Below are 15,291 nucleotides of genomic sequence, written 5' to 3' on the forward strand. Positions count from 1 at the left end.
ACTTGCAGAGGCATCAGCAGGTTGTATCTTCTGTCATGAGTATCCAAGATGGATGTGTAGTCGAGTTCAGCTGTGGAACAAATTGAGCAGGACAGGCTGGACCCTGTCTCAGGCAAACCTATGGTAGCTCATTGTGTGAACATACAATGTGCATGTACCACACAGCTGAGTTTCTCTGCTTGGGTTGAATGAGAAGTTAGGTGCATGCAAGTACCCAGAAAAAATGTAATAGTGCATGCATATTCTATATCACCAAGAGCAAATTATACTTGTATAAGCTTCTACATCTGTAGAATTCACACCAACTCCCATGGCTGCAGTTGAGCATGAGCAGAGTGGACTTTTCCACACACACACACACACACATATTTCGTATTAAGAAATGAGGTGCAAGCAAGCGCCGAAAAAATTTTAAAGTGCATGCATGTACCTTCTAGTGGCTGTAGTTGAGCGCGAGCAGAGCAGACTACTCCATACACACACACACACACGCACGCACACACGCACACACACACACACAGGTCTTTCATTTATATAAGTCTAATGTGGCATTTGCAACCCTCACAGGTTAGTGGTGGTATTACAATGTAGCAGAAGGGAGCTGGAAGGTAACTTTCCTCACCGCATTTCCCAATTGGCAGCTGCCAATGTCTAACCAAATCAGCACAATAATCTGAACTGCTTTGGCTCAAAGCGTAAAAGCAGTTGTCCCTGCTACAGCGGAAAAGGTTCGCTGACGCGAGTTCAAATCCTAATTGGGGCTCGCATATGTTAAAATAAGGATTTTAGGGCGGAGTGGTGGCTCTGAGGCTAAGGACCTGTGCTAGTATCCAGAAGGTTGCCGGTTCGAATCCTCATCACTGCCAAAAGAGATCCTACTCTGCTGGGCCCTTGAGCAAGACCCTTTAGTCTGCAATTGCTCCAGGGACGCTGTACAATGGCTGACCCTGCGCTCTGACCCCAAGGGGTATGTGAAAACTAACAAATTCCTAATACAAGAAATTGTATAAGGCGAAATTATGAACAAAAAATAATAATAATAATATTGACAACTCATGTTTGCCTTTTGAATCATGAAACCAACATGCAGTACACTCTGGACACGTTACAAATGATGCACATGATCTTGACAACTCTGGCCTAGGACCTGAAATTCTTTAGTGTTGGAAAATCACCAACCTTCATTTTTTCAGTTGCTGTTTGGACATCAGAGTGATGTATTCAATTTTCATTCCCACTTATGAAACACTGTACACTTTTAACAAATAACCCAGAGAAGTGGGCTACTAAAAGGGCAGAAGAACTGGCAGCAAATAAATTACGTATAATTACTTTACTTGGAAATGACTCTTTCTATTCAATTGCTTTCTTCTTAAATGTATCTATTTATGTGGACCTGGCCATATTTAGATAGATAGATAGATAGATAGATAGATAGATAGATAGATAGATAGATAGATAGATAGATAGATAGATAGATAGATAGATAGATAGATAGATAGATAGATAGATAGATAGATAGATAGATAGATAGATAGATAGATAGATAGATAGATAGATAGATAGATAGATAGATAGATAGATAGATACTTTATTAATCCCAAGGGGAAATTCACAATTTGGGAATAGTTGTCTTAAATGGTTTTCCTTTGTATCTTGTATTTTATATGTATGTGTTTTGTGCTCAAGTACACTGATTTTTTGCATTTAGTTTTGTTTATAGTTTCAATATAATTTGCAGTATCATATAATAACTTAAGGTTTGATGTCTAGTTATTTTCAGTAGTAGGACAGAACAGTGTATGATACAAACCTAATACTGTACATACATGAATAAATATATAATATGGCTATTATGATGTCTTTAGTCACAAGTCATGTGCATCATGTGCCACATAATATCATAGTGACCACATGCACAACATAGCAGCAACCCATGAAAAGCAAAAACACACGGCGCTGTCAGATCTAAACACTAGCGTGGCAAATTGCTTGCATACTGAAGTGACTTTAGCTGCAGGTGGAAGTCCCATTTTACTTATGGTGCCAAGCAGAGTTGTGCTGCAGTGCAGCAGTCTATTAGCCAGCAAAAAGCGCTGTGAAGAAGCTGTCTGTTGCTACGGTCCTGCCTTTGTCCAGTTTGATTGCCATCACGGGACATTGTAGCTTGGATTGCCAGTACAAAAAATAATTCTGAGCAGACATCAGCCACAGCGCTGCTCTTGTGAAAAGAATGGAGATAAATGCCATCAACTCAGAAAGGGAGAGGCAAGTTTATTGTACCACGTGAATGTCACTGAGAGAATAAAACTGAATAATAAAAAAACAAGTGCTAACTTTTACAAGTAGCCAAAATTTACAACGGGTGTTACAGACTCAAATCAAATGTATGTTTTATTGTATTGTAGAAATAATAATAATAATAATGGCAGTTCACTACTCAAAACGTGGAGCACCCGATGTCAAACCTGTGCTCTTCAGGTTATGAGGCAGCAGTTCTTTCCTCTGCACCATTCAAGAATATGTGTAAACTCCGTGTTGTTTGACATTTAAGCTTGAGTTTTTAACTCATTGACAGCCATATGTAATTGAATATTTTTTTTTTCTTTGGTTATATTCTTGAAGAAAAGCGCACATGTTTATTTGATATTTGGACTAAAATCTTCACACATTTTACTCTTCAGTCATTATTAGTATAACATGGAAAAAGTTTCTGCTTTAGTTATGTGTTCAGCATTTCTTGCATTTCTCGCATTTCCTTTCATCCTTCACTTACCCAAATCTTTGTAGACATGGAACACACATGAAATGCATTTACTCCAAATAACAATATACTGTATTATTTACCCTATACAACTCCAGATCTCATATGCAGATAAGGAGCCTTGGCTTGAGCTGGAAGAACTTTCTGGCCACGAGCTGAGCTCCATCAAGGTGGGGCATGGAACAGCTGTCTGGTTACTGCTTCTGCTGATCGACACATTTACAAAGCAAAAGATGCTGATGGAGAGGTGTGAAGGGATTTAAGATAGGCCGGGATTACGAGTTCTTTCGTATACTTCATGAATTCTAGTGTTAATGACATGATTTCAGGTGAATTTAGCATTTACTGATAAGCCTGCCTGCCTACTGTCTTGTATTGTTCTTTGAAACCCACTCGCTACTTTAAACAAAAAAAAAATTTTTCTTCAATTGCTTGTGTAAGAGCAACATACAATCATTTGTACAAGCACCACAACTGCTATCATCATTTCCTCTCTTAGATGAGATACACCAGGTTTAATAGTCCTGTACTTGCATTTGGTGATTTACTAAACCAGTATAAAAGCTATTGGTGAGGTGCCCTTAAAAATCAAAGCTGTACATGTATTTAAAGTACTGATTGTTTTCATGTATCTAACCTGCATTGTAACAAGCCAAAATGAGGTAGACAGCAAGATCATTTTCAGTGTTATGATATAGTTTTATAGACAAGTTTTGCCACAATACCAAAAAGATAACCTCACTTTGTTTCTCTATTGTCTAAATACTCACTACTGTTATCCTGGGCAAGGATTGTTCCATCCCTGCACTCTGTGCTTGCTGGGATAGAACCCATAGTCGTTGAAACCCTGCCTGGGATGAGCGGGTTAAGAAACTGGATGGATGGTGCAGACATCATGGAAACTCACTGCAGTAGGGTGAAGAGTGTGTTCTGGAGCAGTATCTCATTTTCTCTGTGATGTACAGCTGAATGCAGTTCTGTTTACCACGCTGCAAAACAGAAGCCATGCAGAGAAGAGCCACCAAGTGCATCCTTGGGCTAAATGCCATGTTTTACTCTGACAAGCTAATTAAAGTTCTTGAATTCTTTACAGAGAAAGCCGCATGTGGACCTAATCCAGGCCTTTACATTTCTCAGAGGAATAAATAAAGTTTATGCATCAGAATTTTTTCAATTAAATAGCAAATCACATACTTGAGGACACTGATGGAAATTACGAGGAACTGCATTTTAAGACAGGAGCCAGAAAACACTTTCTGACACAGAGAGTATGGAATAAACTACTGAATCATGCAAATGAAGTAGAAACCTTGACAACTATCAAAAAGAATCTTGATGATCTTTTATTAATTCCGTGAGAACATTTTGAATTTATAATGAGCACTATCATTTTGATTACCAGCTACTGCAGCCTATCCTCTTCATTTCAGCCTTGTATCTGTAGTACAGAGTCATTTTTATATGGGTGATTTTACTGAATTTGGGTTTTTTACAAATTAGGATTCAATTTCTAAGTTGTACTTCATGATCTACAGTGAATCCACAAAGTTTATTTCAATTTCAGTCACTTTTTTATTTATTTACGAGGTACCATATAATTGGTTACGTGACCGTGATTGTAATGCTGATGACATTACAGGAAGTGACAGTATAAAGAGGGGGGCGATCGCAAAGTGCCTTATCCCTCGAAAAGCTTTGAATTTCATAGTTAGCTTTAGTCCAAGAAGGTCCTAGTTTTAGGATTGTGTTTCAATTTTATTTCTGACTCATCGTTCCTTGCCTGTGTTTATTTGAGTTCTGATTTCTCTCCTGGTTTAGACCCTTATAAGTGTGTTATTATGGTATTGAGATAAATTCTAAAAACTGTGTTTTTTTCAGTTTATTTGTATTTTGAATATTTGGATATTGAACTTTTTGTTCACAGTTTTTGCCTGATGCTCTGATAAGCCAGCTTTTTGGTTTTTGACCTTAAAGCTTTGTTTCAAACTCTGCTTTTCATTCCCTCTCATTTCCCGATCCATATTTTATTGTCCTTTTAAGGAAAAGTGTCTGGTTTTATTTCAGTCAAGGCCTAATACATTGTTAGCAATTATACTATTTTAATGTGTGCAACTTGTCAGTTTATAAAAGCAGAATAAATTCTGAGAATTTTTTTGTTTTTGTACATTTTACCATGTTATAATAATGTTTACATAATGCCTTATCTTCATTTATTCATTTTCACCTCTCAGAAGCACAGAAGTATGGGTTGACTAAATAAAAGCACAGCTGCATGCCTTTGATCTCCTTCATAAATTGAGGAAAGTCAAAGACATAATATAGATATATTTTTTTTAATAAAGTGTTAAAGTAAAATTGTACCATAGTTGGTAAAAAAGTCAAAATACACACTACAAATGTGATTCAAAATGACTTCATTTAGGTATTAATGTTGGTGTTCTTTTCATTCATTCAGTTTATTTAATATTAGTTTTATCTAATATCCCTTCATAAGTACCATAGTTATAAATGGGTGAACTATATTTTTAAAAATAAAATGAATAACTGAACAGAAAACAATGATCATATAACAAGTAAAGTAATAGATGCACACTGGCAAAATTAATTACTCAGCAGTCACAAAATTAATGAAAAACAATTCCTTTTACTTGAATCTAGTCTATTCAATTAACAAAAACTGATTGGCCAGAAGTGCTGACAGTACTCCCTCTTGTACGGAGGCTTTGATCATCTAAGATCAGCAAACGCTCTGTCACTGTCTGTTTGTAAAATGTAAACTGTACCTAAAGAAGTGTTGATCATAAGAGTACTCCAGGTTAACTGCTCTGCTTTGTGCGCTTTTGTTCATGTTTTCGAGGGCAAATGGTGGATTGAAAGACGACAGGCTAAAATGATTTTACCTGGCATATGCAGCAGGTATAATCAGCATGCATACTGCACCTCTTGTTATGTGTTCAGAATAATGAATGCAGTACTATGCTCATTAAATTTCACAAAGCCAGGCCACACTTCTGCTATATTTTAACTATCCTGTTTTTGTGATAGTGTCTAGTGTACGTTGAAAGTATACAAGAATTGCAAAATATTTATTTCAATAAATTAAATTAAGCAGGAATTTATTTGGACTTTTAAAGGAAGTAGTGCTAATTAAGAAAAAAATGTATTCTGTGATTTATTAATGGTAAAAATATTATTATTGTTCTTTTGCTTTATTTATATTTAGGAGATATATGATTTGCCAAGCTTTAACCATTAGTTATGGCTGTTCCTATATAACTAAAGTATGAATCTTCCCAGTCTGAAATGATTATTTTAGTTCAGCTTTCACTAATTACATTAAAAACATAGGGGCCAAAAAAAAAACTGCAAGAAACCAGCATCATGGCTCTGTAGTGTTACCATCCAACCAAGAAATGAGAAAAACTAGTTTTGCAAAATACAGGGGGTGTTACCTATGCAAAATAATTTAGCAAACATTACAACCTTTGTGAAAGTTAATTAGCAAAATAATAGAATGTGAAATAAGCAGATATGAATATTATTACCCTGTCTGCAATTGCTTGAGTTTTGCAAATAGATTTGTTAGGCGTTGTAAATAAATGGTTGGATGCTTGAAACATTTAAGTTGTTATGAAAGTAGGCTAGAAAAAAATCCACACAAGACTAATAACTTTAATTAATTCAATGTCATTTGTGGATAATGAATATTAATAATAAGAGTGCACCATTTTCAACCTGGTTTCAACTTAATTCAGATTTATGCAGGGTCAGGGACTATGGTGGCAAAATTAGACACAAGGCAGGAACCAACTCCTGGATGGGACACCAATTCATTATAGGCCCCATTCTCTAACATACATATATCAAGAGGGTCTACAGTAATCCCTCCTCCATCGCGGGGGTTGCGTTCCAGAGCCACCCGCGAAATAAGAAAATCCGCGAAGTAGAAACCATATGTTTATATGGTTATTTTTATATTGTCATGCTTGGGTCACAGATTTGCGCAGAAACACAGGAGGTTGTACAGAGACAGGAACGTTATTCAAACACTGCAAACAAACATTTGTCTCTTTTTCAAAAGTTTAAACTGTGCTCCATGACAAGACAGAGATGACAGTTCTGTCTCACAATTAAAAGAATGCAAACATATCTTCCTCTTCAAAGGAAACAGAGAGAAAAGCAAACAAATCAATAGGGCTGTTTGGCTTTTAAGTATGTGAAGCACCACCGGTACAAAGCTGTTGAAGGCGGCAGCTCACACCCCCTCCGTCAGGAGCAGGGAGAGAGAGAGAGAGAGAGAGAGAGAGAGATAGAGACAGAGTTTGTTTTTCAATCAAAAATCAATACGTGCCCTTTGAGCTTTTAAGTATGCGAAGCACTGTGCAGCATGTCGCTTCACGAAGCAGCTGCACACAGAAGGTAGCAACGTGAAGATAATCTTTCAGCATTTTTAGACGAGCGTCCGTATCGTCTAGGTGTGCGAACAGCCCCCCTGCTCACACCCCCTACGTCAGCATCAGAGAAAGTCAGCGCAAGAGAGAAAGTAAGTTGGGTAGCTTCTCAGCCATCTGCCAATAGCGTCCCTTGTATGAAATCAACTGGGCAAACCAACGGAGGAAGCATGTACCAGAAATTAAAAGACCCATTGTCCGCAGAAATCCGCGAACCAGCAAAAAATCCGCGATATATATTTAAATATGCTTACATATAAAATCCGCGATAGAGTGAAGCCGCGAAAGGCGAAGCGCGATATTGCGAGGGATCACTGTATTTAGAATTGCCTATTAGCCTTACACACGTCTTTGGGATGTGGGAGGGGAAACCTGTGCAAACAAAGGGGGAAAATGCAAACTCTTCTAAGACAACAACCAGGAATGAAACTAAAACCAGGACACTGGATTCATGAGATATCTGTGCTACTACAGAGCCATTATGCTAACCAATAATAATACAAATGAATGATGAAAATAAACTGTATTTTTTACACATTGTACAACTTATTAATAAAAAATTGTACTTTCTACTAGATTATGCTTGTTGCTCGCACATATGAAAAGAAAGCAGTTTTTGTTTCTTTACTTGGAAACAGATCATGGAAAACATTTAAGACATGTTGATAAATCCTTCCATTATCAGCAAAGTAGCTCATATTTTATTTAACTGCCAATTAACTACTGTATACTCATTAAAATAAAAGATGCAAGTTTATTCTACATCAGTGCTCTTAAATTCAGTGAAATATTAATTTACCAAGTGCTTTCAGTTTTTCATTAAGTAAAAATAAAATAAATCACAAGTTTCTAATTTAAGTAGAAAGAACAACTTGAATTCTAATACCCAAGTTTTAATGAAGAACAAATTGTACTGAACGCACAGAATATTAATTTAATAGAGGAAAAAGTGGTCACAACATCCCATTTTTATGACAGAAGGAGACAAATGAATGTTTACAGAATATATAATGAAGCATTAGACTGAAATGGAAACCTGAAGCAATTAATCTGCTCTGTTCACTAGTCAGATAAATTAACTATGGAACGGGGGCTTGCATCTACCTAAAGAATGCATTGTCAGTCACTCAAGCAAAATGTTTTAAAGTACAGTATAAGCAGACATGGCTGTCATTCTACTCTTGCACACAAGGAACATGATCAGTTAACTTCAATCATGTAAAAATGTTAGAGATTGGACAGTTCAGGAAATATTTATTTGCTTGTGATTTAAGCAAGGTGTAAGCCTTAAGTATTATCTTTTTCCATATGCATTTCCATTAAGCATAAGGAGTGCTACATATAGAAGTAATTTTTTTATATATGTTACTTATCCCATGTGGTTTGTAGTGATTGTCGAATAAAAATGTCTCATGTTTCACATAGAACTGAAGAAACAAAGATTCTGATAGAATGGGCATCTATTAAGCACTGGATAACAGCAAACAATATTAATAACATCCATGAAAAAAATTTTGTGTTACTCATGTTGCATAATTCACGTCAAGTAATCCAGTGCTATGCTCACAATGTGCAAAAACACGTGCAGTTTTTACCAAGTAAAATAAATTCTTTGAGATAATCAGAGTAGTACATGAACGCAAAATAAATTCAGATGGAATTGAGCTTCTGAAGTGACGACATGACTCCTGACCAATGAATGAGGAGGAGAAGCTGGTCTTCAGTTTAAAAAATCAATGTTGTCTGAATGCATCTCCTGTTAGTGTTCTACTCTGATTTTCCAGAAGTATTTGTTTAACAATATTTTAGCAAAAAACTGCATGTGCTTTTGACATTGTGAGAATATGTCTGGATGACTTGACATATGGATTATGTGATATGATTAAAGTTAAGAGTTTTTCATGGACTTTTTTATATTGTTTGCTGTTGTCCAGCATTGGTCTACATAGATGTCTAGTCCATCAAAAACTTAGTTATCTCTGTTCTCCATGAAAGCTTGAAATTAAAAATACGTACACATAGACTATTCCTTTCAAAGATGTTTTTCTTAATTGAACTCTCTAATATCATTTTCTAAGTCTTCCAACCATGAGTCGAGTGATTATTGAGAAACAGTAGGCTGAATGGAGTGACACATGGCAGTGCAGTGGTTAGCACGTCTGTTTAGAGCAACAGGGGTTTGAATTCCAGCGTCTTCACCATCTTTGTACTTTTTCACATTCTTCCTGTGCCCACATACAGTCTCTTTCCAACTACTCTAGTTTTCGACTCACATGCCAAGGTTCGTTAAATTGTGACTCTAAATGTGCTCAGTCTGAGTGAGTGTGCTCTGTGATGAACTGGTGTGCTGCCCCGTGTACATTCCAGTTTCACACCTAATGCTTCCGTGACATGTTCCAGACACTTGCAATCATATGATGAAATTAAGTAGATTTACATGATATACTGCTGGATTGAAAAATGAGACTTTCTTCTTGGGCGGCATGGTGGTGCAGTGGTAGCGCTGCTGCCTCGCAGTTAGGAGACCCGGGTCCGCCCGGTGTGGAGTTTGCATGTTCTCCCCGTGTCTGTGTGGGTTTCCTCCGGGCGCTCCGGTTTCCTCCCACAGCCCAAAGACATGCAGGTTAGGTGGATTGGCAATTCTAAATTGGCCCTAGTGTGTGCTTGGTGTGTGGATGTGTTTGTGTGTGTCCTTTGGTGGGTTGGCACCCTGCCCAGGATTGTTTCCTGCCTTGTGCCCTGTGTTGGCTGGGATTGGCTCCAGCAGACCACCGTGACCCTGTGTTCGGATTCAGCGGGTTAGAAGATGGATGGATGACTTTCTTCTTTAAAAATATTATATTAATTTAATCACTCTATCCATTAATTTCCTGAACTGGCTTAGACCAATAAGCCTGCATTGAGTTATCACCTATCCCAGCAGCAGGAATACATATATATTACAAATACACTAGGAGTAACAAAACAGATAGATTGCAGTTGTTTTGTCTCTTTAGTGCCTTTTAATACATAAAACATTGATGGGGCAGGCTGGCATCAAATAATGCTTTTAGACTCATTATTTTACCTTAACCATAACTTGCAACTCAGGCAAAGTAGGCTAAGTTAGTGCACAATTCCCTTTTTTATGTTTAATTATCTGTTTTAGCGATGCCTGTTGTATCCTATTATATTTAATTTCTTTTCTGTTTTCAGTGTCTGGGCCTAATTTTTTTCCTCCTCATTAAGTGACATGGTCTCACAGTACATCAGAGAAACAATGTCATTACAGACTGATCTCAAAGTTTAAATATAAACTATTACATTGTTGAATACGTGGCTGTAGAGCCTTCTGTATTTTTTATAAGATTGCCAAGACAAAGGTGGAATAGCTAGCTTGTCTTTGGAATATTTTATTTATGCAGGAGCCATGAGTCTGCATGGAATTGTTTTCACACAAGATATGTATCCCCCTTCGTCACCAAGCCCTTTGTCATTTTCAGTGCATTTGTATTTTTGCTTATTTTGGAATCTTTAACAACTAATACTTTTAATTTGTTAACAAAAAAATATTAATAGTGAAAAATTATTTAAAATTGTTCAGTTGAACTGAGTTGTGAACATTTAATCCTCTATTTTGGTAATTGCTTGTATTGAAATGTTATTGTTTGACTATTGATTTGTACATTCTCACAGTTCATGTCAAAGCAGGGTTGTGTTTCACATGCAACATGTTACTACTTAATCATTGCACATCGTGAAACAATCTTGCTATACCTAGGGCTAGAAGAACCTTGTGACCTTGCGCCTATGTATTGATTTAGGCACATCACAGGTACAAGTTACCACTAAAAGAGGATGCTAACAAGCTGTAATATATCATACTCCTGTTGCAATGAGTTACCAAACCATATACATGTTAAGCAACCTACACCAGACCTTCAAAATGTGAAAATCTACTGAGAAAAGGATAGCTAGTGATCAGTTTATCTGTTTCATAATAAGAACTCTATATTTATTTATCTTGGATGCGTAAGAATAGCCAAGAAATGGTGATCCCTGCAAGCTGTTTTCTGGTCTTGTGCCCATTGTTATATGAGATTATGGAATGGAAAGAAATGAGCATTGAAAATGGATGAATGACAAAGATTTGAATTTTTGTCAAGTCTCTAGTTGACTGTTGCTGTAATTTGTAGCGATTCAAAATACATTTGATTATGACAAAAAAATTAAAAACAAAGAGACACTCCTATATTTTAGTAAAGGGATGAAATATAAAGAAAAAAGCACCTTTTTCATTAAAGTTTTGAACAGGATGTCAGACTTAGCAAATCATCTTTTAAAGCTAACCTTAAAATTACATAAAATCAAACAATTCACAATGAACAGCAAAAGTGGATCTATTCTTGATAAATTGTAAATGCAAAGTCACAATGAAAAATTACTTAATGTAAGTAAATGCAAAGTAAACGATTCATTATCCTGTAACTAGCTTAGTTTAAATATTTACTTTGATTAAAAATCCATTCCTGCACTGCTATATTTCTCTTAGATAAAATTTAACCAATAACTTTCAAAGTAAAAACTAAAATTGTTTTATGTACACATCTTACGGGTAAATGATTAAACAGCAGCCACTTGATTCAGGAGGCATTGATAACTTGTTGACTCTGCTAAACACAGTGTCTAATATTTCTTTTTTTTCAATACTCCCTCATCAGTTTACATTTAATGTTAAAATTCAATGTGAAACCAAGAACAAAATGGGTGATCAAGTATTTCAACTCTGAAAAAAGCCATTTTGTGTACTGGTCCAGGTGGATTTTTTAAATTCCTGAGGATTTTCTTTTCCCGCAAACATGACACCTTTCTAGCAATAACAAAATTAGAACATTAAGAACAACAGAAATTTGACAAACGAGAGGAGACCATTCAGTCTATCAAGCTCATTTGTATAGTTAATAGTGAAGCTGTCCCAATATCTCATCCAGATTTTTCTTAAAGCTTGTCAAAACGTTTTACTTCAACTACATGTCTTGGTAGTTTGTTTCAGAGGCCCACAACTCTTTGTGTAAAGAAGTGCTTCCTTGCTTCAGTTTTAAATGGACTTCCCTTTAATTTCCACTGATGTCCTCAAGTATGTCATTCACCTTTAAACTGAAAAAATGTTACTGGATCTACTTTATCAACCACCTCACCACTTCTTTTCACCTCTGTTTGAAACTAAACAGGTTTATTTCTCTGAGTCTGTTAGAGTAGGGCATGTCCTTAAGTCCTGGGATGCACTTGGTTGCTTTCCTCTGCACAGCTTCAACTGCTGCTATGTCTTGGATTCCTTTATTACATTTCGTCATTTAAATACCTATTGAGGGCCTTTTTTGATTAATGTATATCTTTAAATCAATCTGGCTGTCCTTTTAATTTGGGTTTAATATTGAATGCATCCATCTTTTCTGTTACACTAGCTGAGCAATCTACAGCCATTTTAAATTAAAACATTACATGTCATTATGCTAAACTGACACTTTTTTCTCTCCCAAAGTACAATCTGCCACAGGTCTTCCAGGCTCCTATCCAAATATATACAATAAAATGACTTATATTATTTAAATATTCATAAACACACTAATAATTTTATTCAACTTTAAGGATGTACTTATTTCCATTTGACTCTATATATGCAAAATTCTGATATGTTTCTTGATTATATATATCAGAACATAAGAATATATCATAAATTTTATTTATGGTACAATGCTTACCTTTAAAATTAGGTCTGATTCTTGCATCATATCCAGACACCTTGCCCATGAGCTTATCCAGAAATTCAGACGGAGCCATTGGAGTAGTGGCTTTTCGAGCAGCCGCTTCTTTGGAGGCAGCCAAGCTATTTAAAATAAACAGATGACCATATCAATATATACACATGGTTTGAATCTGTAACAAAACATCCTGTTCCTTCATTGCATGTGCACTCTTAAATGTAGTAAATGTTAGTGCAGCCAGGCAGTGCTAACATTTTGTCATATAACTTAGCAATAGCTGAGTTATTTTAACTCCATCTCCTGCAATGTCCTTAAACTTAACACACCTGTGATATAAATAAGTTCTTGATTTTAAAAAGTGAATTAAAAAAAAAAGAAAAATGGAAAAGAAATCATTGACACTGCAATTCATAGTAATTCACAGTAGTAGGTGTTACAGAATTCATTACAAAAGTGATTAAGAGTGCTTTAAACAAATCCTGCACAAGTACGGCATATAAACGCTTTTGTTAACTTCGAGAAGTTCGTATGAGAGCAGAAGCCTCTCCTCTCCACAAAGACCATTTCAAATTACCTGTTAATCTAAATCTGTGTCCTTGGGATATGGAAAGAAAACTGGGCAAAGGCAGAATCATATATTCCCCTCTGGATATACATTTTAATGTCTAATAATTTACAGAGGATATAAGGTTTTAAATTACCATAGAATATTTTTTAACGTAAACTTAAATTAAAGGTGAAATCAATAAGGTCGTTGGATTCAAAACTTTGTATTTTATGGGAGTGTACCATGTGAAATTTCTGTAAGATGTTCCAAAATGTTTATTTTGTTAGTTCTTTTAAAGTTGGCAACACCAGAAATTTAAGTTCATGGGTCAAAGTTTGATAAATGATAAAAGGCTTTAAATAGAACCAGGCAGGGTCCAAAATACCCCATGGTAATCAGGGTGTTCTACTTGTGTTACAATGCTGAACAAACTGCAGGTTTCATCTGATGATAAAGAATATGAAATAGAACAAACAATAAATTACCTATGGAACATTTTATTATTTAAGATTTGCATATTTTAAGAAAATGAACCATATCACACACAGATGCACAATCTGCAAACAAAAGCCTCCCCACTGACCAGTGTAACACAGAACATTGTACATGAAGACGTAGGGCGGGTTTATACATCACGCAATGCGTGCTCCTGCAGATGCTTCTGCTACGCAAGCAGTGTACTGTTTATACTTGTGCGTATACTTTGCGTAAATCTGGAAGATTCCACCAGGTGGCAATATGAAATATCATCACGGTGAGAAAACATACGGTTTCACTGTGTTGTGAATTCCCTGGAACATCTGTTAAATTCCGAGGACACTTTGCCACAATATCTCCGAAAAGAACAGATGTTTATAGATTACATGCATCAATACAGGGATGCGCCCATTCCAACATGCATTGGGCGTGAGTCAGAAACAATCCCTGGATGGGGCATCATCGCGCATTGCAAGGTGAACACAAGCACACACATGCACTAGCGCCATTTTAGCATCACCAAATCCCTAAACCTGCATGTCTTTGGAAGGAAACCGGAACACTCTATGGAAACCCACCAAGAAAACATGAAAACTCCAGACAGGTAACACCAGCGACATGACTCTCTGAGAGGCAGCAACGCTACTGCTAAGCTACCATGCTTCCCCCACATGTGTAATTTCGAGATGATTTCCCAGAAATTTGTGTAGGTTAGCTTTTTACATTAAATTACTACAATAAAGTAATTAAAACAGGATCCATGATAAAATTCAAGCTTCTGGAATATTATCATTCAGATTATTATCAGCAAGAAAAATATGTGTTTGAACAAAAAAATGAATAAAATTATTCCATTTAGCCTCAAACAGGCCCGTTCTGGGCAGATGTAGACATTATTTAATAGATAAAGGGCAAGAAAATGAAAGAATGCTTAAAGAAGAATGTGGTAAATTGAAAATATTTCATAATGTTATAATTCTTTACTAAAACTTTAGCACTCTAATGACTAAGGCTCTCCTTAGGCATTGAGCAGAGAGATTAAACACTACTAAAAATTGTTATCTAGAAGAAAAGACAATACTGTTAAATGTAAGACTTATGAACATGAGAGTAACATAAAATAAGAACAGGCAGTTACAGAAAAGTATTGCTAATAAAGTAAGGTGGGTGATAATTCAGTAGCCAACTGTAAATTTCTGTCAATATTTGAGTACCAAAAAAGTCATGTAATTGGTCAAAGATATTAAATTAAGAACAATATTTTGAAAATAAAATATAAACACAGGAACAAATTAATTACCTTTGTTT

General features: G+C 35.9%; 1 protein-coding gene across 1 annotated transcript in view; it reads right to left on the minus strand.

The window, feature by feature from the left end:
- Positions 1 to 15,291, minus strand: part of glra1 (glycine receptor, alpha 1) — a 167,245-nt gene that overhangs the window by 139,954 nt on the left and 12,000 nt on the right. Inside the window, exon 2 of the mRNA XM_028812518.2 lies at positions 12,957 to 13,081. Within this exon, the coding sequence (XP_028668351.1) occupies positions 12,957 to 13,081 (125 nt within the window). The remainder of the gene's footprint in view (positions 1 to 12,956; positions 13,082 to 15,291) is intronic.

This window comes from Erpetoichthys calabaricus, chromosome 11 (genome assembly GCF_900747795.2).
Source record: "Erpetoichthys calabaricus chromosome 11, fErpCal1.3, whole genome shotgun sequence".
In the NCBI taxonomy this organism is placed as follows: Eukaryota; Metazoa; Chordata; class Cladistia; order Polypteriformes; family Polypteridae; genus Erpetoichthys; species Erpetoichthys calabaricus.